This window comes from Mirounga angustirostris, unplaced genomic scaffold, assembly GCF_029215605.1.
Source record: "Mirounga angustirostris isolate CCGP_5_RB_7025 unplaced genomic scaffold, mMirAng1.0.hap1 SCAF_1, whole genome shotgun sequence".
NCBI classification, from domain to species: Eukaryota; Metazoa; Chordata; class Mammalia; order Carnivora; family Phocidae; genus Mirounga; species Mirounga angustirostris.
The window spans coordinates 205,764,543-205,791,473 of record NW_026991709.1 but is presented as its reverse complement, the minus strand read 5'-3'; the positions used below and the strand labels follow the sequence as shown (position 1 = coordinate 205,791,473).

Genomic DNA, 26,931 nt, shown 5'->3' with positions numbered 1-26,931 from the left:
GAGATCCCACCGCTATCCTCGCCCACCAAGCCCGGGCCCCGCCCATCAACCTAGACGCCCCCCTCCCCCCTAGCCTCGTCCTTCAGGCACAGGCCCCATCTCTACCCGCCCCATTCAAGGTCCAGTCCGACCCCATTCCAGAGCCTAACTTCACCCCGCGGGGAAGGAAACTAGGATTTACTCTCCGAGGCCGGATGAAGAAGGGGTCAACATTTCTGGCACCGCCTGAAGCTCCTCTAGTCCCGAGAACTGGAGCCCCGGCCACTTCCGCTCCCGGCGACCTCCAGGCCGGAAGCGGAAGTGCGCGGCGGCCACGGGCGGCGGCGGGTGTCCTGGGCCGCGCGGCGCGCTGCGGTGGGAGTGTCTCCGGCCGATCTGCAGGTGCGGCCCGGCCCCTCGGGAAGGCGGGAGGGCCCTGCGGGCGCGAGGAGGGGCCGGAGGGCCCCGGACCGCCGCCCATGCGGCGGCGCCTCCTCCTCGCGGTGGCACCCCGCGCCGGGGTGGGGCCCGCACCACTCGGCCTCGCGGCCGTCATCCCGACCCCCGGCCCGGCCCCCTGCCCTCAGGTACCGCCTGTCCGGGCAGACAGGACGGTCGCCCATCCATCAGAAGGGAAATCACGTAGTACGGTCCAGGTCCCGGAGCTCAGGAATGTGGTGCCCCCAGCCGGCCCAGCCCTCACCCGTCCTCCCGGATTTGTAGGGCACTCCCGTACCTCCCTTATGCATGGAGCTGTTTATTAGTAATTCACGTTTTATTTCATAGGACGTTTCATGTTACCTACTCTGCAACTGGAGAGTTAGGTGCTGAGGCTGCATGTGCCGATTGGTTTGAGTGACTGTCAAGTGAATTTAAAAAATGGAATGTCCCCTCTATCAAGGGATGGCAAGAGTTTGTTGTTGCTGTTGTTTTTTAGTTTTTTTGGTGACTATGTGTAGTTCTTTAGCTTAGGGGCTGTTAATTTAGCGTTCATTTCATTTTTCCCTCTCCCTTTCCTTTCCTTTCTCTTTATTCCTTTCTTTCATTTAAAAGAGCTTTTAATTTGTGAGCATCAGTGGTTTTCACTGCAAGATGAGGGTGTCTTAAGAAAAGCTATTTCCCGGTCATGTCAGAAGTCTTACCATCAACGAAAAGGAAGATTATTCAGTTCTTTTCCCGGCAGTTCCCAGTCTGGTTACCTCAAGCCTGTGAATGAATCACCACGAGGCTTAAAAATATATGGGACTCCAGGAAAAAAGATGACATAGCTTTGTTAGTACTGGGAATTGAAATTGAGTTGGTCATAAATGGAGTGTCTTTTTTTTTTTTTTTTTAATAATAGGGTTAAAACTAACTTTTGAGAAATGGGGAAAAAAATTAATTCTGGAAGAAAAGTAGACTTCAGATTTCAAGTGAGGTTGTTTGTTGTCGAAAAGAGCCCAGGTTCTGCCTTGCCATCTTAGAAAGACTTAACATTGTTTCTTAAAGACATCTGAAAGCTAGTGTTGATTTATGTTATATGAACAGGCATTTTAAGTCATTTTTATATTTGATTTTGTGGTGTTACATTGTTGTTCTGTGTGTCTGTGCAGGTGCATGCCTCAGGCTGGCTATGCTGAGTTATTTTGGGGGAGTGTTGATTGTTTGGCACATTTCCATTGGGATTGCCCTCTATGAACTGGGCCTTGTACAGGGGGAAACAGTGTGATTGAAATAAATATAATACTTGCCTCTGTGGAGGTTTTATCCTCCCTTAAATTAATCATGACCAGGGTGATAAGGAAACATGGAGCAGGAGAACTTGGGGAGGAGGTCAGGAAAAACCCCTTACAAGGGATAAATGTTTGAATCCCCCAAATGAGCTGCATGTAGCTAGACAAGGATTTAGGAATAGGAGTAGGGAGGAGATTTGAGAGAACATTCTAGATGCACAGCCTCTCAGGCAGGACTAGGCCTGGTGTGTTTCAGGAGTTGAGAGAAGAGGGACAGCTAAAGTAGAGAAAACAAAGTGTGGAATGTATGAGCCAGGTTGGAGAGGTGGGCAGGGCCCTAAAGGCCAGGGTAAATTTTGGACCTTGTTCTAAGGCCATTGGGAAGCCTTCAGTTTTTTAAAAATTTTCTTTATTTTTTAAAGTAGGCACCACGCCCAGGGTGAAGCCCATTGCGGGGCTTGAACACACAACCCTGATATCAAGACCTGAGCTGAGGTCAAGAGTGGGATGCTTAACTGACTGAGCCATGCAGGCGCCCCACCACTGAATCAGTTTTAAGTAGGAGAGTGACAGAGTGTTTGTGATTTAGACAAAACACCTACGCCTGGATTGAGCATGTGGACAAGAATGAATGGAGAGTCCATATATGTTGGTACTGGGAATTGAAACTGAGTTGGCCATAAATAGGGTGTCTGGAAAGTCCATATATGAGCTAGAATCAACTCATGACTCATGCTGGTAGCTGGGGCCTGATGATGGTTGGGGAACTGGCAAAGTTGGCATGTTTGAGAGCATGTAGGATGTGCAGTTGAGAGAATTTGGTTGATGTATTCTCTCTATCACATTACAGAGCAGGGGTTGGCAAACTATGCCAAATCTGACCCAATGCTGGTTTCCATAAAAAAGGTTTTTTTAATGGAAAAACAAATGTGTTTTTTTTGTTTACCTGTTGTCTGTGGCTGTTTTTGTGCTACAACCACAGTTAGATTGTTGGTTTAGAGGCCATTTGGCCCACAAATCCTAAGATATTAACTCTGGCCTTTTGAAGAAAAAGTTTGCCAACCCCTAATATATAAAGTACTCAGTTCGCATCAAGCACTGTGCTAGTGGCAGGATTTGGAGTCCTGAAAAAGGTGAACACAGGTCTGTACTTCGGGAATGTACATTATAGTTGGAGAGGGAGAGGCAAAATCACCTAAGCAAATAAATTAAAAATCACAACTTGATAAGAGGCAGTGGAGGAAAAGTAGAGGCTGTTAGAGGTATTTTGAGAGAATATAAGAGGAGAAATAATCCTTTTATTAGATGAGAGGAACCACTACGGGGGCTGAGGTCTGGAAGGTGGCTCTGGGCGCAATATGTTGCTTATTGGGAAAGATGCAGTGTGAGGGTTTTCACTGGGCTGCCCTGCTGAAGGCCCATGGAAGTGGTATTACCTGGGCCAAACCCCTGTGTGGGGCTCTGCTTCACCCTCACCCCCCCTTTGTTTTTTTATTACCTTGGTCTCTTTTATTGCAGGGAGGATGCCTGATGAGACCTCAAATCCTGGTGCTGGTGTCATGGTGAGGGGACTGGAGGAGTCGGAATCATTGCGGGAGGGGAGCATGATTATGTACTCTGGGTCTGTCCCCTCTCTCCCCACCCCCAACTGAGGAAGAAAGGAGAGGGGAAGTGTGGAGCACCCTCTGCCTTGCCCCAGGGGACCTGATAGTCTCTTTCAGTGCCTGAGCTCTGGTGGGAACTGGCTTGGGAGGAGGGTCCCCACAGTGACCCCGGGGCTCTGTGCCTAATTCTGGAGTCTGACTGCAGAATGGGGCTCATTTAGACTTGGCAGCAGCAGAGCTCCACACCTGGGCCATCCCTTGGGAGGCCTACCAAAAACACACGTGTCTGTATAACTTGAAATTAATTAAAATTCAGTAAAATTAAAAACCCAGTTTCTTAGTTGCCTGAGCCACTCAAGTGCTCAATAGCTACACATGCTGGTGGCTGCCTTTTTGGAAAGCACAGACCTAGAACATTCCCATCCTCACAGAAGCTCTGTCAGAGCATGCTGCACTACAGGGTTCTGAGATGAAAAGACCATTAAGTTTCTCAGATGCAGTGGTAGTCCTATTCTCACAGACATAAAAGATTACATAGTGCTTAACTCTCGGGAAGGGGGTCTAGGGATTTCATGAAAATTAAGTGATCAATCCCAAACTTCTGATGCCTTAAATAAAGATTTTAGGAAAAACTCTCTAGAGTCCAGAAATAGGCTCGGGCAGTCACTGGTGGTGTGAAGTGACAAAGAGAGCCAAAGCTTACACTCTCGGATTTGTCCAACCGTTAAAAGAAAGGAAATCTTGTCTGCTCAGTTGGCCATGTGATCCCTGTCGCGGTCACAGCTGTTACAGCACAACACCCGCTGTAGAGATGGACAAACAAATGGGCAAGGCTGTGTGCCAGTAAAACTTTATTTATAAAAACAGGAGGCAGGCCAGGTTTGCTGAGCCCTGCTGTGGCGGGAGTGTTCTGAACGTGCTCCTTTCCCCAGTGATAACCAGTTGTCCTACAGGTGGTCCTTGCTGAGCCAGAATATATGTGTGTTGTTTTAGGAGTCAGTTACCTTCGAGGATGTGGTGGTGGGGCTCATCCAGGGGTGGGCGTTGCTGGACGGTGCACGGAAGAACCTGTGCCGATACGTGATCCTGGACAAGTGTAGGACCCTGGCCCCCAGGGGTAAGGCTAGCATCAGGCTGGTCCTTCTCCCACACAGGTGTTTAATGCCACTTAAGGGCCAGCTACAAGGCCAAAGAAGATGTGTGGGCTTCCACAGGAAAACAGAGCTCCATCCGTTGTATTATATTCATTCTTTCTATAGTCAGAACCTGCATGAGTCTCATTGAACTTGGCCTTGGGTTTCAGGGCTTCATCCCTGTGGGGCAGAGAGGAGGGTATTTGTGGTGTGGGCCCTTGTAAAAGAGCTTCACTAGTTCATTGGAAATGGGGCATGATCACTTTGCTACCCATGGTACTCGCTCAGCGCCAGGAGCTAAAGCCCACGCGGAAGCGGGAAGCCCACTGCAAACCCTCCCTGCTTCCCTCAGCATGTGTGTCTTTGTCCAGGAGTGGGGATTCCACCATGCAAACCCAGTCTGGGCTCCCCGGTGGGGCCAGAGGAAGAGCTGAGGGCTCCATGGGTGTGGGTGAGTGTTTGGGGGGTGCGCACCAGGTGGGGGGGCGGTGTGCTGGGAAGTATCAGTCTGAGAGCATTTCAGAGGCCTTTTTTTTTTTTTTAATTTTATTATGTTATGTTAGTCACCATGCAATACATCATTAGTTTTTGATGTAGTGATCCACGATCCATTGTTTTCGTATAAGACCCAGTGCTCCATGCAGTACGTGCCCTCCTTAATACCCATCACCGGGCTAACCAATCCCCCCTCCCCCCTCCCCTCTAAAACTCTGTTTGTTTCTCAGGTCCATAGTCTCTCATGGTTCATCTCTCCCTCCAATTCCCCCCGCCCATTTTTCCCTTCCTTCTCTTAATGTCCTCCATGTTATTCCTTATGTTCCACAAATAAGTGAAACCCTATGATAATTGACTTTCTCTGCTTGACTTATTTCACTTAGCATAATCTCCTCCAGTCCATCCATGTTGATGTAAAAGTTGGGTATTCATCTTTTCTGATACCTGAGTAATATTCCATTGTATATATGGACCCCATCTTCTTTATCCATTCATCTGTTGAAGGGCATCTCGGCTCTTTCCACAGTTTGGCTATTGCGGACATTGCTGCTATGAACATTGGGGTGCATATGGCCCTTCTTTTCATTGCATCTGTGTCTTTGGGGTAAATACCCAGCAGTGCAATTGCTGGGTCATAGGGTAGCTCTATATTTAATTTTTTGAGGCACCTCCACACTGTTTTCCAAAGTGGCTGTACCAACTTGCATTCCTACCAACAGTGTAAGAGGGTTCCCCTTTCTCCACAACCTCTCCAACATTTGTTGTTTCTTTCCCTGTCCATTTTTGCCATTCTAACTGGTGTAAGGTGGTATCTCAGTGTGGTTTTGATTTGGATTTCCCTGATGGCTAATGATGATGAACATTTTTTCATGTGTCTGTTAGCCATTTGTATGTCTTCTTTGGAGAAGTGTCTGTTCATCTCTTCTGCCCACTTTTTGACTTGATTATTTGTTTTTTGGGTGTTGAGATTGAGAAGTTCTTTTTCTTTTTTTTAAAGATTTTTTATTTATTTATTTGAGAGAGAGACTGAGAGAGAGAGAGCATGAGAGGGGGGAGGGTCGGGAGGGTCAGAGGGAGAAGCAGACTCCCTGCTGAGCAGGGAGCCTGATGTGGGACTCGATCCAGGGACTCCAGGATCATGACCTGAGCCGAAGGCAGTCGCTTAATCAACTGAGCCACCGAGGCACCCAAGTTTGAGAAGTTCTTTATAGATTTTGGATACCAGCCCTTTATCTGTAGTGTCATTTGCAAATATCATCTCCCATTCTGTGGGTTGCCTCTTTGTTTTGTTGACTGTTTCCTTTGCTGTGCAGAAACTTTTTCTCTTGATGAAGTCCCAAAAGTTCATTTTTGCTTTTGTTTCACTAGCCTTTGGAGATGTATCTTGAAAGAAGTTGCTGTGGCCGATGTCAAAGAGGTTACTGCCTATGTTCTCCTCTAGGATTTTGATGGATTCCTGTCTCACATTGAGGTCTTTCATCCACTTTGAGTTTATCTTTGTGAATGGTGTTAGAGAATGGTTGAGTTTCATTCTTCTGCATGTGGCTGTCCAATTTTCCAGGCACCATTTATTGAAGAGACTGTCTTTTTTCCATTGCATGTTTTTTCCTGCTTTGTCAAAGATTATTTGACCATAGAGTTGAGGGTCCATATCTGGGTTCTCTATTCTGTTCCATTGGTCTGTATGTCTGTTTTTGTGCCAGGACCATGCTGTCTTGGTGATCACTGATTTGTCATATAGCTTGAGATCGGGCAACGTGATGCCCCAGCTTTGTTTTTCTTTTTCAACATCTCCTTGGCGATTCGGGGTCTTTTCTGATTCCATACAAATTTTAGGATTGTTTGTTCCAGCACTTTGAAAAATGTCATTGGAATTTTGATCGGGATAGCATTGAAGGTATAGATTGCTCTGGGTAGCATAGACATTTTCACAATGTTTATTCTTCCGATCCATGAGCATGGAATATTTTTCCATCTTTTTGTGTCTTCTTCAATTTCTTTCATGAGTGTTTTGTAGTTCCTAGAGTATAGATCCTTTACCTCTTTGGTTAGGTTTATTCCGAGGTATCTTATGGTTTTTGGTGCTATTGTAAATGGAGTCGTTTCTCTAATTTCTCTTTCAACAGTTGCGTTGTTAGTGTATAAGAAAGCAACTGATTTCTGTGCATTGATTTTGTATCCTGCCACATTACTGAATTGCTGGATGAATTCTAGTAATTTGGGGGTGGAGTCTTTTGGGTTTTCCACATAAAGTATCATGTCGTCTGCGAAAAGAGAGAGTTTGACTTCTTCTTTGCCAATTTGAATATCTTTTATTTCTTTTTGTTGTCTGATTGCTGTTGCTAGGACTTCTAGTACTATGTTGAACAACAGTGGTGAGAGTGGGCACCCTTGACGTGTTCCTGATCTTAAGGGAAAGGCTCTCAGCTTTTCCCCATTGAGGATGATGTTCGCTGTGGGTTTTTCATAGATGGATTTTATGAGCTTGAGGAATGTTCCCTCTATCCCTATACTCTGGAGAGTTTGACTCAAGAAAGGATGTTGTATTTTGTCAAATGCTCTTTCTGCATCAATTGAGAGGACCATATGGTTCTTCTCCCTCCGCTTATTAATGTGTTCTAGCACATGGATTGATTTGCAAATGTTGAACCACCCTTGCATCCCGGGGATAAATCGCACTTGGTTGTGTGGATGATCCTGTTTTTTTTTTTTTTTTAAAGATTTATTTATTTATTTGAGAGAGCGAGAATGAGAGAGAGAGAGTACATGAGGGGGGGAGGGTTAGAGGGAGAAGCAGGCTCCTTGCTGAGCAGGGAGCCCGATGCGGGACTTGGTCCAGGGACTCCAGGATCATGACCTGAGCCGAAGGCAGTCGCTTAACCAACTGAGCCACCCAGGCGCCCCAGTGGATGATCCTTTTAATGTATTGTTGGATCCTATTAGCTAGGATTTTGTTGAGGATTTTGGAATCCATATTCATCAGGGATATCGGTCTGAAATTCTCCTTTTTGATGGGGTCTTTGCCTGGTTTGGGGATTAAGATAATGCTGGCCTCATAGAATGAGTTTGGAAGTTTTCCGTCTGTTTCTATTTTTTGAAAGAGCTTCAGTAGAATAGGTATTATTTCTTCTTTGAATGTTTGGTAGAATTCCCCAGGGAATCCAGCAGGCCCTGGACTCTTGTTTTTTGGGAGGTTTTTGATCACTGCTTCAATCTCGTTACTGGTTATTGGCCTATCCCGGTTGTCAGTTTCTTCCTGTTTCAGTCTTGGCAGCTTATAGGTTTCCAGAAAGGCCTCCATTTCATCCAGATTGCTCAGTTTATTGGCATATAGTTGTTGATAATAATTTCTAATAATTGTTTCTATTTCCTTGGTGTTGGTCATGATCTCTCCCCTTTCATTCATAATTTTATTAATTTGGGTCCTTTCTCTCTTCTTTTGGATAAGTCTGGCCACTGGTTTATCAATCTTATTAATTCTTTCAAAGCACCAACTTCTAGTTTCATTGGTCTGATCTACTGTGTTTCTGGTTTCTAATTCATTGATTTCTGCTCTAATTTTAATTATTTCTCTTCTAATGCGTGGCTTAGGCGTCGTTTGTTGCTTTTTCTCTAGTTCTTTAATGTGTAGAGTTAGTTGGTGAATTCGGGATTTTTCTATTTTTTTGAGTGAGGCTTGGATGGCTATGTATTTCCCCCTTAGGACCGCCTTTGCAGTATCCCATAGGTTTTGGACCGATGTGTTTTCGTTCTCATTGATTTCCATGAATTGCTTAAGTTCTTCTTTGATTTCTGGTTGACCCAAACATTCTTGAGCAGAGTGGTCTTTAGCTTTCAAGTGTTTGAATTTCTGCCAAATTTTTTCTTGTGATTGAGTTCCAGTTTTAGAACATTGTGGTCTGAGAATATGCAGGGAATAATCTCAATCTTTTGGTATCGGTTGAGACCTGATTTGTGACCCAGTATATGGTCTATTCTGGAGGAAGTTCCATGTGTGCTTGAGAAGTATGAGTATTCTGTTGTTTTAGGGTGGAATGTTCTGTAAATATCTATGAGGTCCATCTGGTCCAATGTATCATTCAAAGCTCTTGTTTCCTTGTTGATTTTCTGCTTAGATGATCTGTCCATTGCTGAGAGTGGAGTATGAGGTCTCCTACAATTAACGTATTGTTATCAATATGACTCTTTATTTTGGTTACCAGTTGGCTTATGTAGATGGCTGCTCCCATGTTGGGGGCATAGATGTTTACAATTGTTAGATATTCTTGTTGGATAGACCCTTTAAGAATGATATAGTGTCCTTCTGTGTCTCTTATTACAGACTTTAGTTTAAAATCTAATTTGTCTGATATAAGAATTGCTACCCCAGCTTTCTTTTGAGGTCTGCTGGCATGGAAGATAGACCTCCATCCCTTCACTTTCAGTCTGGATGTATCTTTAGGTTCAAAATGAGTCTCTTGTAGACAGCATGTGGATGGGTCCTGTCTTTTTATCCAATCTGCAACCCTGTGCCGTTTTATGGGAGCATTTAGGCCATTCTCGTTGAGAGTGATTATTGAAAGATATGAATTAATTGTTGTCATGTTGCCTGTGAAGACGTTGTTTTTATAGATTGTCCCTGTAAATTTCTGTTGTAGATCACTCTTGGGGTCTTTCTCCTTTTATAGAACGCCCCCTTAATATTTCTTGCAGGGCCGGCTTAGTGGTCACATATTCTTTCAACTTCTGCTGGTCGTGGAAGCTCTGCATCTCTCCATCCATTCTGAATGAAAGCCTTGCTGGATAAAGTGTTCTTGGCTGCATGTTCTTCTCATTTAGTACCCTGAATATGTCTTGCCAGGCCTTTCTGGCTTGCCAGGTCTCTGTGGATAGGTCTGACATTATTCTGATGTTCCTCCCTCTGTACGTAAGGAATCTCTTCCCCCTAACTGCCCTTAAGATGGTTTCCTTGGTTCTAAGATTTGCATTTACTATTACATGCCGGGGTGTTGGCCTGTTTTCCTTGATCTTAGGAGGGGTCCTCTCTGCCTCTAGGAGTCGAATGTTTGTTTCATTCCCCAGATTAGGGAAGTTCTCAGCTCTGATTTGCTCAAATACATCTTCTAGTCCTCTCTCTCTCCACTCCCTCTGGGATTCCAATGATTCTGACATTGGAACGCTTCATGGTGTCACTTATTTCTGATTCTATTTTCATGGATTCTGAGTTGTTTTTCCCTGGCCTACTCTTTGCCCTTTTAATCTATTATATTATCTTCCAGGTCGCTTATTTGCTCTTCTGCTTCAGTTACCCTAGCTGTTAGATTATCTAGATTGGATTGGATCTCATTGATAGCATTTTTAAGTTCTGCCAATTCACCTTTCATTTCTGCCCTTAGAGACTCTATGTTGCCATTAGTTGATTTCTCCATTCTAGCCATTGTCTTCACAATTGCTAGCCTGAATTCCATCTCCGACATCTTGGTTATATCTGCATCCATTTGTAAATCTGCAGCATAAGTCATAATCTCTGAGTCTTTTCTGTTTAGGGGCTCCTCCTCCTAGTCCTTCTGTTGATGGGTGTTTGAGGGAATGTATAGAGTCAAAATTATTGACCAGAACCCAAGCAAGATGCACCTGTTTTCTTGGGACCTTAGGGTTGGTGGCCTCTTGTTTTCCCAGCCTGTCTTCTGTGGGAGGGGCCTGCTGTGCTGTTACTCAGGCTACCCTGTTTGGGCGGAGTTGCCCTGCGCCCCTGTGGCGGGGGATGGGCTCAGTGGGACTCAGTCTTTGGGGCTTTTGTTCTCTGGCGCCTTTTCCTTGTGGCTTTCTGCGTCTCTTCCGTGAGTCAGAGCAGAAGAGACCGTTTCCAACCCTCTGCCTCAGAGCAGAGAGACCTCAGTCTGTTCTTCAGTGAGCTCTCCAGGCCACACCGTCTCCGTTTCTGTCCGTGCTGCTATAAACTGCAGCGGCCTGGGTTGTGCACCCCTCCGCAGTGCCCCCAGTCCTGCCTCCAGGTCGGGGCACGTCTCTGCCCTTTGTGCTTCTAAAACCGCCACCCACTCCTAGGTTGTGCCCGCGTGCCTCCGCCGCTTGGGGTCCTGTCCCGGGGACTGCAGTTCATGCGTGCGCGCGACTCCACTGCTTGGGGTTTCCACCCCGGAGGTTGCAGTTCACCGGCGCAACCCCGGCTCACCGGGTTTCTGTCTCGGAGGCTGCAGTTTGTGTGCGCGCGACCCTCGCTCCGGTTTCTGTCCAGGGGGCTGCAGTTCGTGTGCGTGTGACCCCGCCGGTCTGGTCCTCCACCCCGGGGGCTGTCCTAAAGTCCTTTCCCGACGCTACCGGTCTGTGAGTCTGTGCCCCGTCCGCAACGCGCAAGGCTGTCACTCACTGGCGGTGTAGGATCCCCATGGCCCGGCACCCTCCCGCCGCCGGTTATCCTCTGATATCTGCCCGCAGAATCACGGCTCTCCGCTTCATACCTCAAAACCAACTGCCTGCGATATTCTGTTTGTAGAGATCCAAATCTTCTGATTGTGTGCTGGTTTCGTGGGTGCTCAGAGTGGTCTGGTAGATATCCAGCTCAATTCTGGGGACCAGTTGAAATAGGGTACCCTACTCCTCCGCCATCTTTCACCCCTCCCAGAGGCCTTTTATCGCAAGGGGAAATGAGACTCTTTGGGGTGAGGTTTCTCAAGTGAGTTCCTGTAGTGTTTTTTCTCTTCTGCTAGCCTTCTCCTACTTCTCATTGATCTCAGAAAATGATCTGTTCAAATCTCTCTCTCTCTCTTTTTTAATTGAGATATTCACATACCAAAGAATCCACCCTTTTAAAGTGTACAATTCACTGGTTTTCAGTATATTCACAAAGTTGTGCCACCTTCACCAGTCTCGCTCCCCTCCCCCCCATCTGCTTTCTGTCTCTATGGATTTGCCTGTTCTGGATACTTCATATAAAGAGAATCACACAACATGTGGCCTTGGGTGTCTATCTTCTTTTGTTAGTGTGGTGTTGTCGAGGTTCATCCACATTGTAGCGAGTGTCAGAGCCTTGTTCCTTTTTAGGGCTGAATACTGTTCCAGTGTATGGGTGGACCATGTTTTGTTTGTCCATTTGTCTATGGACAGACGTTTGGTTTGTTTCTACTTTTTGGCTCTTGTGAATAGTGGGTATGTTTTCATTGCTCTTGGGTTGACACTTAGAAGTAGAGTTGCTGGGTCTTTTACTGAACTTTTGGGGGAAGTTTACTGAACTTTTTGGGGAACCACCAAAGTGCCTTCTCAGATAGGTGCACGCACCATTTTACATTCCCACCAACAGTGGTTGAGGGTTCCAGTTGCTCCACATCATAACCACACTTATTGTCCAATTCTTCATGAAAGTGAACATTTCTGTGTGTGTTCTTTGTCTAATTGCTTCTTACTTATTTCTCTGATAAGGCTGTCTTTCTGGCGACATCTGTCTCAATCCCCAGAAGACATAGTTTCTCATCCCTGCCCACCCCCGCTCCTGTCACTGCCAGATTCCACACACAGCTGTATTCTTCAGAGTCTCCCTTTGCTCACTGATGCCTTCTTCCCTTTTAGTACCGTCCCAAGTTTAGGCTCAATATTTAAAAAACAATATTTTAAAACAATAAATACTTAAATATTTATTTTGGTCAATTTCATAGCACTATTTCTGAAAGAACTTAATTTTTTTTTCTGATTCATTTTAGACTGGGAATCTCAAATCCAAAGTGTCGACCCCTGTGCAGGATATTTTGGAGGAAAATTCATCCCATGATATGCAAATGGTAAGATTCATGGGGGATTATCCTTATTCCCTCTTGGGAGAAGTTGAGGAATTTGTGAGTTGGAAATGCACACCAGAGCCAGGGAGACATTTGGGGCATTTCCTCAAGGACATTCCCACATGGTCTGAAGGGAGTGGCCATGACTCCTGAATTTGGGTAAACCCTTTCTGTCACTCAGGACCCTTCTTCGAATGTTCTCCCAAGTAAACATTGCCATCAGTGTGAGTCAGACATTGATTGTGTGCAGTATGATTTACTCCTCAACAGTCATGGGAAACTCCTGCCTTTTGGAGAAGCCCCATGGAAATCACGAATGGGAGAAAGCCCTCAACGTCCTTGAGCCCTCAACCTGCTTAAGCGAGGTGCACCTCTGAACGTGCTAGAAACGTGCCTCGACAGGGAGGGGAGCAGCCCTGGGCGCTCTGCCGGTGTTGGCGGGGTTTTTGTTGTCACTCACCCCTGGCCAGGAGCAAACTCTGCCTGGAGAGTTGATTCAGCCGCATCCAGAATGGCTTCAGGAGGTACTCTAACCTAGACCTGACAAGAGAACCGTGGGAGAGAGGGTCACCCTGACTGCAAGGGATGTGGGAGAGCTGTTGCGGACCCCTCTCCACGTAGGAGACAAATCGAGATCTCACAGCAGAAATAAGCCCCTGTCAAAGTGTGCAAGAGCCTTTAGAGCTGGCTGGTGCATTCCAGTGTACCAGGGAACAGACTGAGCCCCGCTGCTCCCACCTTGGCCCTGAGTTCCTGTCTCCCCACACTGGAGGAATTTCCCAGGTTTGGGTTCCCGTTCTTGGGGATTTCAAAGGTGAGGGTTAGGGTGTGGATAGAGGGACACGTAGAGCCCAGTTTCACCCCCAGGCTGGGCCTGTTTGTCCCAGAGCCAGTGAGATCTCTGGGCTCCCTCAGTCTGTGCCCCTCCACCTCTGTCATGGATGGTGTCAGACTCATGGTGAAGAGACGCCAGCCCAGTGGATGGGGTGGCAGGGCCTGGATGGTAGAGACCCGTTTCATTGCTTTGCTCTGAGCATGCGGAGCCTCAACCCTGCATAGCCTGGTGTGGGCTGCCGGGCAGCTGAAAGCCTCACCCCTGCATGGCTTGCATCAGACCCCAGGGCAGCTAAGACACTCCTCACTGCTCAGGTCCTCCTCACCGTTGGTTCACATTTTTGTTTAGGTGGAGAATGTCCTCCAATAGCTGCTTGGGAAAGGGCGTGTTGCTTTGGAGACCCTGAGGTCTGAAAATACCTCACTGGAGCTGCTGGATTGCAGGGGCCTCATCTGACAGGATCGTTGCAGTAACCCCATGCAGAGCACTCTGTGCATCATCACAGAGCCCTCAATTAATGCTTGTTCAGTGAAGGCACGAACACAGGTACTCCAGGCCATCACCGCCCCCCTGTCTTGATTAGCAGATGGACCCTGTGAGGGAGGGAGGGGGAGGACCCACAAGGGACAGCTGTCCTCTTGAGTTTCTGTGGGCTCTTTCCTCTTAGTATGGATTCTAGCACCTTCCACAGAGTTTCACTCCCAGCTCAGCAGTGAGCACTGGGTGTGGGAGAGGAGGGGCTTCTGTTGCATCTGAGCCTCAGGAAACAAGGAAACGAGTGGTCACAGAATGTTCTGAGCGGGCAGAGGAGGTCTACCCGGACACACATGTGGAGAAGCTGAGTGGGTCATCCATGAAGACACACAGCCCATAAGTGGTACAGTCACATTTGGAGCTGGGAGTCAAATCCAGGATGCAGATCTCTAATTGCAGAGATTGCTGTTCTAGCTGCCAGGATCTACCGGCTGGGAATTGTACAACCCGCCACGTGGTTAAAGGTGCTGATGGTTCAGCTAGCCCTTCCGGGCATCAGTGGGCCTCATCCTCATCCTCATCCTCAGCTCTGAGGCCTCCCTGTCATGTGAGGATAAGGCCTTGTGGCCTCCCCCTCATGGCCAGCTAGGCCAGGGGAGGACAGGAACATAGAGGGCTGGAGACTGCTCCCAGAAGAGCCCCAAAACAGGCTGAGCAAGTGGTCTCCAGGCTCAGCCCTTCTACTGTCCTAGCCCCCTCGCCCCCATGCCGTGTCCCCTCCACGCTGTTTCAGGGCAGGGGGATATTGGCTTGCGTGAGCGTTGGATAAGGACAGGGTTCAGAGGATGGGCTGTGGATGGCAGGGCAGATGTAAATAGCTCTGGCCAATAGTTTGGTCCTGCGACTGATGGCTGCCAAATAGACAAACACAGACTAAGGAAACAGAACAACATTCATATTCAGAGCCGAGGGCTCCTAGCCTTTCTTCAGTGAAGCGTATTGCAGTGCCTCTGAGAGCCTGTGGCCTAACCCCCTAACCTAACCCCCAGAACCAGAAAGGGTCAGGTTCACCTCTGCGTCTGCGGCATGATCAGTCCTTGAGACCCTCAGTGGCTGGGGCCCACACTTGAGACCCTCAGTGGCTGGGGCCCACAGTGGAGTAGGGGGAGTTACCAGGTCTGAAGCTGCCAGACCTGCATACCTGCCTTGTGACGGCACTACCCCAAATCTGAGGGTCTTTCAGGCCCAGAGCAGCCTCAGTGCCACCTCTGTCCTGCTCAGTCCCCTCTGTGCCTTCTCCTAGGGGCCAGGGCTGGACCTGAGGATGCAGATCAGGCCCACAATTGGAGACAGGGGGACACCTTCGATTCCAGAGGACCATCCGGCTCTCTGGGTGTCACCTCGGTCTTCTGGATATACAGTAAGCCAGGGAGGATGTTTGCTGTGAGGGCCCAATGCCAGCCAGGAAGGCCCGCGGTTCAGGATTTCTGCCCATCACCTGCCCTGAGGGACCTGCCACATTTTCTTCCCGTCCATCACCAAGTCCTGCGAGCTTTTCCCCCCCGAAATATAATTTATCTCTGACTGCTCCTGCTGTCCCCACTGCCACCACCCTGCCCAGAGCCACTGTTAGTTCTCTGGGACCCCTGGAACTGCTCCCTACAGGTCCCCATTTCTACTGGGCCCCACCCTGGACACAGAGGCTAGAGATAGCCCTTAGAAATGCAAGTCAGGTTCCCTGAGGGAAAAGCCGCCAGTGGAGGAGAGTTCAGATCCTTTCTCCCACCACAGGGCTTCCTTCCAGGAATAACTTACTGACCATCCTCATGCGTGGAGGTCCACCTCCTCGTCCCCCCACTACCCCTCAGCCTGCTGGCCATCCACGCCCCTCTTTGCTCCAGCGTTTCCCCCCGCTGCTGGAGGCTCCTCAGAGGTTGCCTCCGCCCAGCCCGGGTCCCCTCTCCATTCCTTTTTGAAGTTGAAATTCTATCACAGTGATTAGTTTTGTACCCACGGATTGGATTAATCTGGACAAGCTACACTGGGCGTGTCTCAGTTATCAGTGTGTTTCCAGAGCAGGGTCAGTCTTGCAAATTCGGTCAGGGTGAGGAGCTGGGAGTGTATTCCATTGACCGTGTGACTCTGATCTGTCCCTGTCATGCTGTCTAGGGGCTGAAGGTGGCCGTGCAGATTCAGAGGGCGGCCATGCCAGTTCCCGCACTGGGTGTTCCTGAGCTGGGGACGGCTGGGGGTTCTGGTGAGTGAGCGCCAGTGGAATTGGCAGCCTGGGGGTCCCCGCCTGTGCTGTGTTGTGTCCGGGTACTTGCCCCGCCCCCCCTTTCCTCCGACCGCAGGCATTTCCCTGTACTGGAAGGAGAGAATACATAAAGTCATGTCAACGTTCTTTATGCATTCAAGAGGAAAGGCACCTTTTCAGGATTGTGGGCTGGGAATCTTTTTGGTTTTTTTTTTTTTTTTTTTGGTCTTTGGTCTTTCTGTTAAGAAAGAGCAGATCCCCTTCAGCTGTGGCCAAGTCCAGACCTCTTTTTGGGCAAGGTTAAATTCTCCACAGTTATGTCAATGCTGAAGATGACAGTTGAATTTACTGTAAATGGCATATGTTTTAACTGAGTTTATAAAAAATGAGGTTAAAACAAACCATATGTCCTGAGAAGTGGGGGAAAAATTAATTCCGGGGGACAAATAACATCTTAGCTATAAGTTCAAGGCATTGATCTCCTTCCATCTTGCCTTCTAGTGAGAATAATAAACTTTGTTTCTGAACAATATCATTCAGGCTTGCATTTGGAATCTCTTACATCATTGACAGGAAGTAATTCTTAGATTATGTTATGTGTTGCTCTTCTATGTATTTTTGGTAAGCTTTCTGGCCAAGGCTTTGCCTTGAAGTCCTCTTGAAGTACTTGGAGTACCCTGTGCTCTTGAAGTACGACTCTTCAGGTGCTCTAGGTGGCCACCCTGTGGTGAGTTGGGCACCGGGAGACAATCTCAAACAAAACATTGGCCCCCTCCGCGTGGAGCTCACAGTCTGCCTGGGCGGTCAGATTTTTCAACGAAGACCAGAATACAATGGAAGCATGTAACACGAGGACTTTATCTTGGGGGCAGAGAGGAGTTTCTGGAAACTGGAAGTCAGACCATGGGTTCTCAGCTGCAGCACCACTGACATCGGGGCCGGATCCTTCTCTGTGGTGGGGCCATTCTGTGCACCGTAGGGTGTTTAGCGGCATCCCTGATCTCCAGCCACTAGACACCAGTAGCGCCTCCTGTACTGGTCCACCAGGGCCACTGTAACAAAGTACCACAGACCGAGTGGCTCAACCACAGAAACTTGTTTGCTCACAGTTCTGGAGGCCAGAAGTCCAAGATCAAGGGATTGGCAGGGTTGGTTCTTCTCAGGGCTGTGATCTGTTCCAGGCATCTCTCCTTGGCTTATAGGTGGCTGTCTTGTGTTTTCTTTTTCTGTATGTGTCTCTGTTCAAATTTTGTTTTCTTATAAGGACACCAGTCATATTGGATTAGGGCCCACCCAACTGACCCCATTTTAATGACCTCTTTAAAGACCCCATGTCCAAATATGGTCCTATTCTGAGGTACTGGGTATTTTTTTTTTTTTTTAAAGATTTTATTTATTTAGTTGGCAGAGAGATAGAGAGCACAAGTAGGCAGAGTGTCAGGCAGAGGGAGAGGGAGAAGCAGACTCCCTCCTGAGCAGGAGCCCAATGTGGGGCTCGATCCCAGGACCCCGGGATCATGACCTGAGCTGAAGGCAGACGCTTAACCAACTGAGCCACCCAGGCGCCCCTAGGTAGTGGGTATTAATTAGGACTTCATCCTATGAATTTTTAGAGGGACACAATTAAGCCTGTAACAGCCCCTAGTCATGACAGCTGAAAATGTCTGCAGAAGCTGTGGCTGGTCCCCACCCCCCTGCCCACCAAGATCATATGCTGAAGCCCTAACCTCCCATGTGACCATATTGGGTGGAGGCTGGGCCTTGAAGGAGGTGGTTAAGGTTGCAGGAGGTCATAAGGGTGGAGCCCCAATACCATAGAACTGATGTCCTTGTAAAAAAAGGGAGAGACACCAGAGCTCCCTGCCAAGTGAGGACACAGTGAGAAGACTTGTGTATAAGCCAGGAAGACTGCTCTAACCAGCCCGACCATGCTGGCACCCTGCTTTCAGACTTCCAGCCTCCAGAACTGTGAGGAAGTAAGTTTCTACCATTTAAGCTGCCCTGTCTGTGGTATTTTCTTATGCAGCGGAGCTGACTGAGATACCGGACTTTGCCACGTGTGCCCTGGGGGATGAGTATCGACTTAGACCATGATATTTACTGTATCATTTAGTGTGGCAAGATGTTGGGGTGTTCTGAGAAGGCTTGGGGGGGGAGGATTTCAGGCCTAGGAATGGCATCTGTAAAATTCCTCCCAGAAGGGAGGCAGGCAGGCAGAGAGCCTGGTGTGCCCGAGGGCCCACGGAAGGCTGTGTGAAGGGAGCAGAGGGAAGGGGAGAGTGGTGTGAGCTGACTGCAGATGGTTGGGCTCCAGATCATTCAGGGCCTGGAAGCATGGGAGGAGAATCTGGGCCTGTGTGCTTAAGCTGCCGGGAGCCAGGGATGTGTTTGGGTGAGTGGTGCTGTGCATCTGCAGTTTTAGCAGAACCCTCCAGCACCTGGGAGGTGGCGGGGCCTCAGGGAGGATCCGAGCGGTGGGTGGAGGCAGTGAGGAATGGGGTGGCAGTGGCCTCGACCAGCGGTGAGTGCGGAGTGGGTGTGGCGGGGTCCCTGAGACCACGCCCAGTTGTGGCCATTCGCTAGGACTCCTAGGCCTCGGCCCACAGTCGTACTTATGGTGGTGATTTATCACACTGAAGGGGCGCAGAACTCAGTCCCCTGGAGCATTAGGTGAAGTCTGGGGGAGTCCAGGCACGAGCTTCCGGAGTCACACAGGACATGCTTAATACCCCCAGCAATAAGCTGTGACAACACACGTGAGGTGATGTCTACCAGGGAAGCTCAGGAGAGACTTGGCGCCCAGGCTTTTCACTCGGGGCTGGTCACGTCGGCACTCTCTGCCCAGCATGAACCTGACTCCTGTCAGCAGGTGCCGGACTCCTGGAAGGAGAGCAGGCGTTCAGCACAAACCACAGTGATCATAGAAACAGTTTAAAAAGAGTGAGCCCCTCTTGCCAGTTAGGGTGGAGGGAACCCTCTGGAGATCCATGTTCCCAAGGGCCAGCAGGCAGGCCTATTGTGTTAATTCTTGTCTACAGGGTAGGGATTTGTGGAATGATTTAAGACATAGGCAGGAGGTTGATTTGAGATAATTTGGTGAGTCCTGTATGCTTTCATTTACCAGACAATCCAGAGCATTCATGTGCCAAGCACAGTGCGGGACGGGCGGGAGTGAAAGGAAAGGGAACCCAGGCTTGTTCTTCCGAAGCTTCTAATCCTGCGAGGGTGGCAGAAAATGCACACCTAAGGAAGCCAGTAACCATGTGGTTACAAATAGGCAGGAGCTGTGAGGAAAGGGGGAGGGTCCTTCTAGAGAAAAGAAGGATACTGAGGAGGGGAGGCACTCTGAGGGAGTGAGTGACCTTTAAGTGGATTCAAAAAGGAAAGGCCTGCTGTGGCATGAGCCATGGTGGGGACTGGGGTAGGAGGAAAGGGAGTGGGGTGGGTGGGGGTCAGGAGAGATGAGTGCTCCCTGTAGAGATGTCATCACTGAAGTGGTGTTTTTTTTTTGGTTTAGTTTTTGGATTTTTTTTTTTTTTTTTTGATTAATTGTTGGGGTCTGCAGAGTGTCAGGGGCGAGATTTCCCATCTGAGGCAGGAATGTCGCTTCCTGATATCAGGGACACTGGAAGAACAGCCTTTGAGAGTAAGGTGATGAGCACATTTTTTTGAGGGGGGATGAGACAACAGAAATTCATATCTCACATTTCTGGAGGCTGGAAGTCTCCAGTCAGGGTGTTTGGCAGGGCCGTGCTTCCTGTGAAGCCTGTGGGCAGGCTCCTTCCTGGCAATCCCTGGTGTTCCTTGGCTTGTAGCTACATCGCTGTGTCGTCACAGGGCCCTCTCCCCTCCTGTGTCCCTGCTTCTGTTTTTTCTCCTCTTTGTAGGACACTAGTCATATTGGGTGTGGGGACCATTCCACTCCACTGTAACTTCATCTTAGCTAATCACATCTGCAAAGATCCTGTTTCTAAATAAGGTCACATTTTGAGGTAGTGGGGGCTTACAACTTCACAATTTTGGGGGGACACAATTCAACCCATAATGGTCAGCCCTCTTGATCCCCCTCCCCCAAATTCATGTCCTCTCCACATACAAAATACAGTCAGATGATCTTGACACCCCCAAAGTTTTTACCCATTCCAGCATCAACTCTAAGTCCCAAATCTCATCAACTCAAAAAGTCCCCAAGTCCATATGAATCATCTAAATCTGGCATGGGTGAGACTCGGGTTGTGGTCTCTCCCAGGGGCAAAATTCTTCTTCATCTGTGAACCTGTGAAATGAGAAAACAAGTCCTCTGCTTCCAAAAGACATCAGTGGGACATGCGCAGGGTACACGCTCCCTCTCCCAAAGGGAGAGAAAGAAGGGGTTATGGGTCCCAAGCAGTCTCGAAACCCAGCAGGGCCAGTTTAAGGTCTGCAGCGGCAGCAGCCCTGCCCCCCAGCTCACTGTGGTCGTAAGGCAAATTCCCCAGACAGATGAGTGGGGACCTGAGCTGATGGTGTGGAGGTGGGTCTGGAGTTCAGGGGAGAGAATCAGCCTGGGGGTTTGGGCCCGGTCAGCCGGGCTGGGACCTGATGCCCAGAGTGGGTGAGGCTGCCTGCAAAGGCAGAGGCTGAGGGAAGTGAGAAGGGTGAGGGATGGAGGAGGGTGTTGTACAGGAGACAGAAGGAGCTGGGGGTGTGGTCACTTCAGGGTGGAGGGATTAGATGACTGCACGCATTGACTGGATCCCCACCAGGGATGGGGGGGTCACTGGTGGTCTGAGTGAGGTGCCTGTCCTTGGAGTGGTGATGATTGTGAGTAAGCAGGGGGTGAGGAAATGGACGGTGGGTTGGTTGCCCACAGTGGGGAACAAAAACAGTATGTAGAGGGAAAAGCAGAGTGTTTTGGCTTAAATTGTGGCCCCCCAAAAAGGCATATTGAAGTCCTAATTAGCTGCCAGTACCTATGACTGTGACTGGGACCTTACTTGGAAATAGGTCTCTGCAGCTGCCATCGAGTTAAGGTGAGGTTGGGATGGGGCGGGGTGGGGGAATCTCATCCAGTGTGACTGGTGTTCTTTTAAGAAGAGAAACATGTGGGGCGCCTGGGTGGCTCAGTCGGTTAAGTGTCTGCCTTCGGCTCAGGTCATGATCCCAGGGTCCTGGGATCGAGCCCCGCATCGGGCTCACTGCTCAGTGGGGAGCCTGCTTCTCCCTCTGTCTCTGCCCCTTCTCCCTGCTCTCTCTCTGTCAAATAAATAAAATCTTAAAAAAAAAAAAAAAAGAGAGAAACATGCCAGGGGGAGACAGGGACACAGAGGGGAGAGGACAGCCACGTGATGACAGACGCAGAGATCAGACGGACGCAGCTGCAGGCCAAGGAGCACCCGGGATTCCAGACAGCCACTGCCAGGAGCCAGGAAGAGGCAAGGAGGGATTCTGCCCAGAGCGTCAGAGGGAGCGCAGCCCTGCTGACACCTTGGTCTTGGACTTCTGGCCTCCAGAACCGAGAGAGAATACGCATCTGTGGCTTTAAGCCTCTCAGTTTGTGGTATTTTGTTACACCAGCCCCAGGAGGGGAATATGTGGGGTCAGAGATTGGGCATGGCTCAGGTTTTCTTTTTTTATTATCTGCAATTTATTTTATTTATTTGTATGATATGCATTATTTTTTAGGTCAGGATTGATTTCTGAGGGGGAGGGTCCCATTGCAGTGGGAGGTGAGGGTGCAGGGAGACAAGAGATGGTGTGTGTGGGGTCACTTGCTCGTCTGTAATAGGCTGAGCCAGGAGGCCCCGGGTCGGGGGTGGAGGGGTGTGGTTGACTTGAAGGCAGGAAGGGGAGATGCTGCCTTCTCACAGGCAGACTTGGGGTGTGGGCAGCTTCTCTGTACCCTCCTTGTGGTAAGTCCTGGGGTGCTACTGGCCCTGCAGAGTGGGGCAGAGGAAGGGGCCGAGCAGCTAGGGAGGAATGCTGACCCAGGGCTGAATCAAGGGGCAGTGGGGGGTGCGCCAGAAACTCCAGAGGCTGTTGGTGAATTGAGACCTTGACTCCAGGATTTGGAATGGAAAAAGCATGCACGTGTATGTGCGTGTTTGCACGTGTGTCTGTGTGTTTGTGTGCATGTTCTTCTCAGTATGTGTATGTGCATGTGTATGTATGTTTTGTGTCTGTGTGTATATGTCAGCATGTTTGTGTGAATGCATGCACGTGTGTGAGTGTGCACGTGTCCCTAAGTGTGTGAGCGCGTGCAAGTGCATGTGTGTGTCTCTTGTACGTGTGTGTGTCCCTGTGAGTGTGCACATACGTGTGTGCACATGGGGTCACTCACAGTCGGGGTGGGCAGCCTTCGGTCCTGTGGGTGTGCTCACGGGGCCTCCTGGCCTTCCCTCCTTTTCTATAGCTCTGCTTGCCCCGGACCCTGCCTGGCTCCAGCAGGAGGGCACAGAGGATGAAGCTGTGGCTCCGGGGGTACTGATCACCTGTCTGCGGGTAAGTAAGAAATCCCTGTTGCTCTTCTTGCTTGGGCCCTTGTCCTCTTCCCTTGGCCTAGAGCTTCTCGACCCCACAGGGCTGGTCTCCAGGCCTCCAGGCACTGGACCTCCCGTAATATGTGTCAGGGGGAGGTGCATGGGACATCCCAGGCAGCAGTCCCACTGCTTCATTCAGACCTTCTCTAGCTGTGGAGTGCCTCGTTCTGCTGAGCATCAGGAGGGAAAACAGCAAGGATGTGAGCTGTCCTTGCCTCCTAGTCTTCACGGTCTCTTGGGGCAAACAGTTGTCATTTACTGAATACTTCTCTCTTGCCGGCAACATGCTCAGGTCCGCTGGGATCCTGGAGCTGGAAGGGAAAAAAACTGCCAGGGCTTCCTGGCTAGTTGCCAGTGGCTCAGTCCTTTGATGCCACATGTCTGGATGCTGTCCCTCAGGGAGGAATGAGTAGATAGAGGAGTGTTCTAGTTCTGGGGTCTGAGCCAAAGGTCTGAGAATCCTCTGCATGGGTCTCCCTTGCCCAGGCTGCTGGCCCCCTCGCCAGCCTCCTGAGTACTGGCGGGGGTGGCCCCTGGCTGAGCTGCGATGGGTGTGTGTTTCAGGAACCAGTCACCTTTGCGGATGTGGCTGTGTTGTTCACCCCAGAAGAATGGATGTTTCTAGACTCTGCCCAGAGAAGCCTGTACAGAGATGTGATGCTGGAGAACTATAGAAACCTGGCCTCCGTGGGTAAGGCCAGGCTTGTTGCCTTATCTACACACTCCTGCAGCACCTGTGGGTTCCTGGAGGTGTGCTGGTTTGGGAAATCAAGAGGTGAAAAAAACAGACAAATCCTGCTCTCATGGTGCTTACAGTTTAGGGGCTCCCCTGTGGAAATGAAGGTATCTTTGCTGCTGTTTCTCCATGGTTAAAAGTTTCTGGGCTTTTCAAGTGTGTCTCTGAGTGAGGCCCTGGGTTTTGGGGACTGGAGAATCCCATTGTCCTTTGGGACCCAGTGAGGGAGCTTATACTTTGGTTCCTTAGTGTAAGAGCCCTGCCATGCCCGTGAGAATGCAGGCAGGCTCGTTTTGCTCTTCCCATCCCCGGTGCGCCTAAAGACTTAGAATATCAACCCTGGTTAGTGGCAGGCACGGTCTGCTCACACCCTGCATCTTTCCCATGAGCAGGAGATCAGCTAGGCAAACCCAGTACGTTTTCCCATTTGGAGCCAGGAGAAGAGCTGTGGCCCCCTGAGAGAAGAAGCTTCCCAGGAACCTGTCCAGGTGAACAGCAGGCAGATCAGGGAGCAACAGCTCTGACCGAAAGATGAGTGTTAGGTTTGGAAATTGTCGGTAAGGGAAACACTTCGAGTGCCCTTGACGGGTGCTGCTTTACTGGATTCCACCTCCTTCCTTTTTGTCCATAATACTCTACTCTGGTTTCATAGAATGATTTGTCCTACCTCCTCTTCACATTTATCATTTCCATGTGTATAGTTTATCATGTGTGGATTTTATGTGTATATAGCATGTGTATGCTTATCCAGTGCCTCCCCAGTGTATCTTTTTGCCAATACTTTCTCTCAATTTCAGTCTCAATCTTCATAGAACTCTTTCTCAGTAACTTAACATCTACCATCTCCGTTCCTTGTTCCTATGGTTATGTGACTCCTTACATGGCCAAATACCTTAAAATTTCCTTTATTCTTTGATACATTCTTCCTCTTCACAATTTCCTCCCATAGTTGGAATCAGTATTTTTTATTTTTTTAAAAAAGATTATTTGTGTGTGTGAGAGAGAGAGTATTTGTGCACATGAGTTGGGGGAGGCGCAGAGGGAGAGGAAGAGAGAGAATCTCAAGCAGACTCCCTACTGAGCGCAGAGCCTGATGCGGGGCTTGATCTCACAGCCTTGAGACCATGACCTGAGCCAAAATCAAGAGTTAGACACTTAACTGACTGAGCCACCCAGGCGCCCTAGAATCAGTATTTAAAAAAGAAAATCCACATGTTCTCTGCTTAGTTTTTTGGTTGCCTTGGTCCCACAGTTTCCTCCCCCGTGTACTTAATTTTTCTATCCTTATTCATTCCAGAACCTCAGCATCAACCCCAAGATCCAATTTCTAACCAAGATATTTTTGCAGAGATTCCATCCATTGGCATGAAAAGGGTAAGGTGCCCAAGGATTCTTCTTGGTTCTCTGTTGTAGGACAAGTCTGGGGTTGCTGTAGATTAGAAAAGCAGCACAAGAGGCCAGAGAGAGAGAGATTGAGAGAGAGAGAGAGAGAGAGAGGGAGAGAGATTCAAGGCAAGTGGTGTTTACCCAGGGGAAAGCAGGTTCTTGGGAGAGAGTCTGTGAATGTCATGAGTTGGGGAAAACCCTCCATGTAGATCAAGGCATGTATTTCCCAGAGTTTCCACAAGCAGCCATGTTTATAAATGTGAACAGACATCAAGTGTTTAAAACTTAATTTGCCTTTAACTTGGCAAAACTCTGCGTCTAAGAGGCCTCACAAACGTAACAAAAATGACAGCTCTCTGTGGCAGAGCATCCACTTGAAGGGACTCAGGGTAGAAATGGTCCAGACGCACTAAAATGGTAAAAGCTTCAGCTATAGAAATGCCTTTTCCCTACACGTAATTCACCTGGGGGAGAGTCTGAACGTAATAGAGTCTTTGGTCTTCCTGTTTTCCTCACTTGACAGGAGCAACCCCAGACTGGAGATAAACTCTATAAATACAGTGAACTTGGGGAACCCTTTCACGGCATTGAACCACTTTTTCAGTACCAGAGAATTCATGCTGGAGGCGACCCCTATGAATGCCATGAGGGTGGAAAATCCTTCTTCCAGCCCGCTCACCTGATTGTACCTGATAAGATCCGTCATGGGGACAAAACCTATGCATGTAACAAATGTGAGAAATCCTTCAGATACAGCTCCGACCTGATCAGGCACCAGAAGACTCATACCACAGAGAAGTGCTTTGAATGTCTGGAGTGTCGGCAAGCCTTCAAGTACTCCTCGAATCTGCGGCGCCACCTGAGGACTCACACTGGGGAGAAGCCCTTCGAATGTGCTCAGTGTGGGAAAACCTTCACAAGGAACTTTAACCTGATTCTGCACCAGCGAAACCACACGGGCGAGAAGCCCTATGAGTGTAAGGACTGTGGGAAAGCGTTTAATCAGCCGACCTCTCTGAGGAGCCACCTGAGGACTCACACCGGGGAGAAGCCCTTTGGATGCAGTCAGTGTGGGAAAGCCTTCAGGGAGCACTCGTCGCTGAAGACGCACCTGCGCACTCACACCAGGGAGAAGCCGTATGCGTGTAACCAGTGTGGGAAGCCCTTCCGGACGAGCACTCATCTCAACGTCCACAAGAGGATACACACCGGGGAGAAACTGTATGAGTGCGCTACTTGTGGGCAGGTCTTGAGTCGCCTCTCAACACTCAAGAGTCACATGCGAACTCACACTGGAGAGAAGCCCTATGTGTGTCAGGAATGTGGACGAGCTTTCAGTGAACCTTCATCCCTCAGGAAACACGCGAGGACCCACACCGGCAAGAAGCCCTATGCCTGTCAGGAATGCGGGCGAGCCTTTGGTCAGTCTTCACACCTTATCGTGCACGTGAGAACTCACACTGCGGGGAAACCCTATGAATGCAATCAGTGTGAGAAGGCCTTCAGGCACAGCTCTTCACTTACTGTGCATAAAAGGATTCATGCCGGGAGAGAGAACGTTAGGAACGGTGGCCTGCCTTTATCAGTGTCCCATCCGTGTGGGAGGCCCCTTGCTGACTGACTTCCAAGTTTTAAAAGTATACACGTTCTGGGCTGTAATCATCTCTCGTAGTACTGGTTTAGCTACGTCACATGTTTTGATGTATAATATTTTCATTTTGGTTAAAATCTAAATATTGTCTTAGTTTCTATTATCACTTACTCTTTGGCCTGTGAGTTATTTGTAATTAGATTTTAAAATAACAGGACATGGGTTTATTTTTATAGAGGTATAATTGCTTATAGTGAAATGCATAAATCTTAAGTGTACAGTTGGAGAACTCTGACAGGTGCGTACACATATATATGTAACCAACACGCCATTTAAGATAGAGAACATTTCTATCCTTCTGGAGAGTTCCTGCGTGTGTATGGGTGTTTTTTTACTTTATAACTTTCTGCTGTTGGTTCTAATTTAATTACATTGTGAGCAG

General features: G+C 48.9%; 1 protein-coding gene across 7 annotated transcripts; it reads left to right on the top strand.

Moving 5' to 3' along the window:
• The first annotated feature begins 179 nt into the window (after positions 1–179).
• ZNF333 (zinc finger protein 333) lies at positions 180–26,931 on the top strand. Of its 7 annotated transcripts, XM_064569682.1 has the most exons (12): positions 294–381; positions 3,210–3,253; positions 4,800–4,879; positions 12,618–12,695; positions 13,876–14,073; positions 15,305–15,421; positions 16,171–16,258; positions 22,650–22,738; positions 23,341–23,467; positions 23,905–24,000; positions 24,810–24,886; positions 25,422–26,931. In XM_064569682.1, exons 5-12 carry the CDS (start codon positions 14,005–14,007, stop codon positions 26,517–26,519), a joined length of 1,761 nt encoding a protein of 586 aa, XP_064425752.1. In that variant the 5' UTR covers positions 294–381; positions 3,210–3,253; positions 4,800–4,879; positions 12,618–12,695; positions 13,876–14,004; the 3' UTR covers positions 26,520–26,931. The 7 variants fall into 7 exon arrangements, with proteins under 7 accessions (XP_064425746.1, XP_064425747.1, XP_064425751.1 ...); XM_064569683.1 differs by lacking the exon at positions 4,800–4,879 and having other exon boundaries at positions 365–381; XM_064569681.1 differs by lacking the exons at positions 3,210–3,253; positions 4,800–4,879 and having other exon boundaries at positions 260–381.

Excerpts from the sequence above, each read along its gene's own strand:
- ZNF333 (XM_064569676.1), top strand. The coding sequence starts at position 195 with ATGAAGAAGGGGTCAACATTTCTGGCACCGCCTGAAGCTCCTCTAGTC. Across the intron at positions 22,739-23,340 it reads TACTGATCACCTGTCTGCGG|GAACCAGTCACCTTTGCGGA; the intron begins GTAAGTAAGAAA and ends TGTGTGTTTCAG. Across the intron at positions 23,468-23,904 it reads TAGAAACCTGGCCTCCGTGG|GAGATCAGCTAGGCAAACCC; the intron begins GTAAGGCCAGGC and ends TCCCATGAGCAG.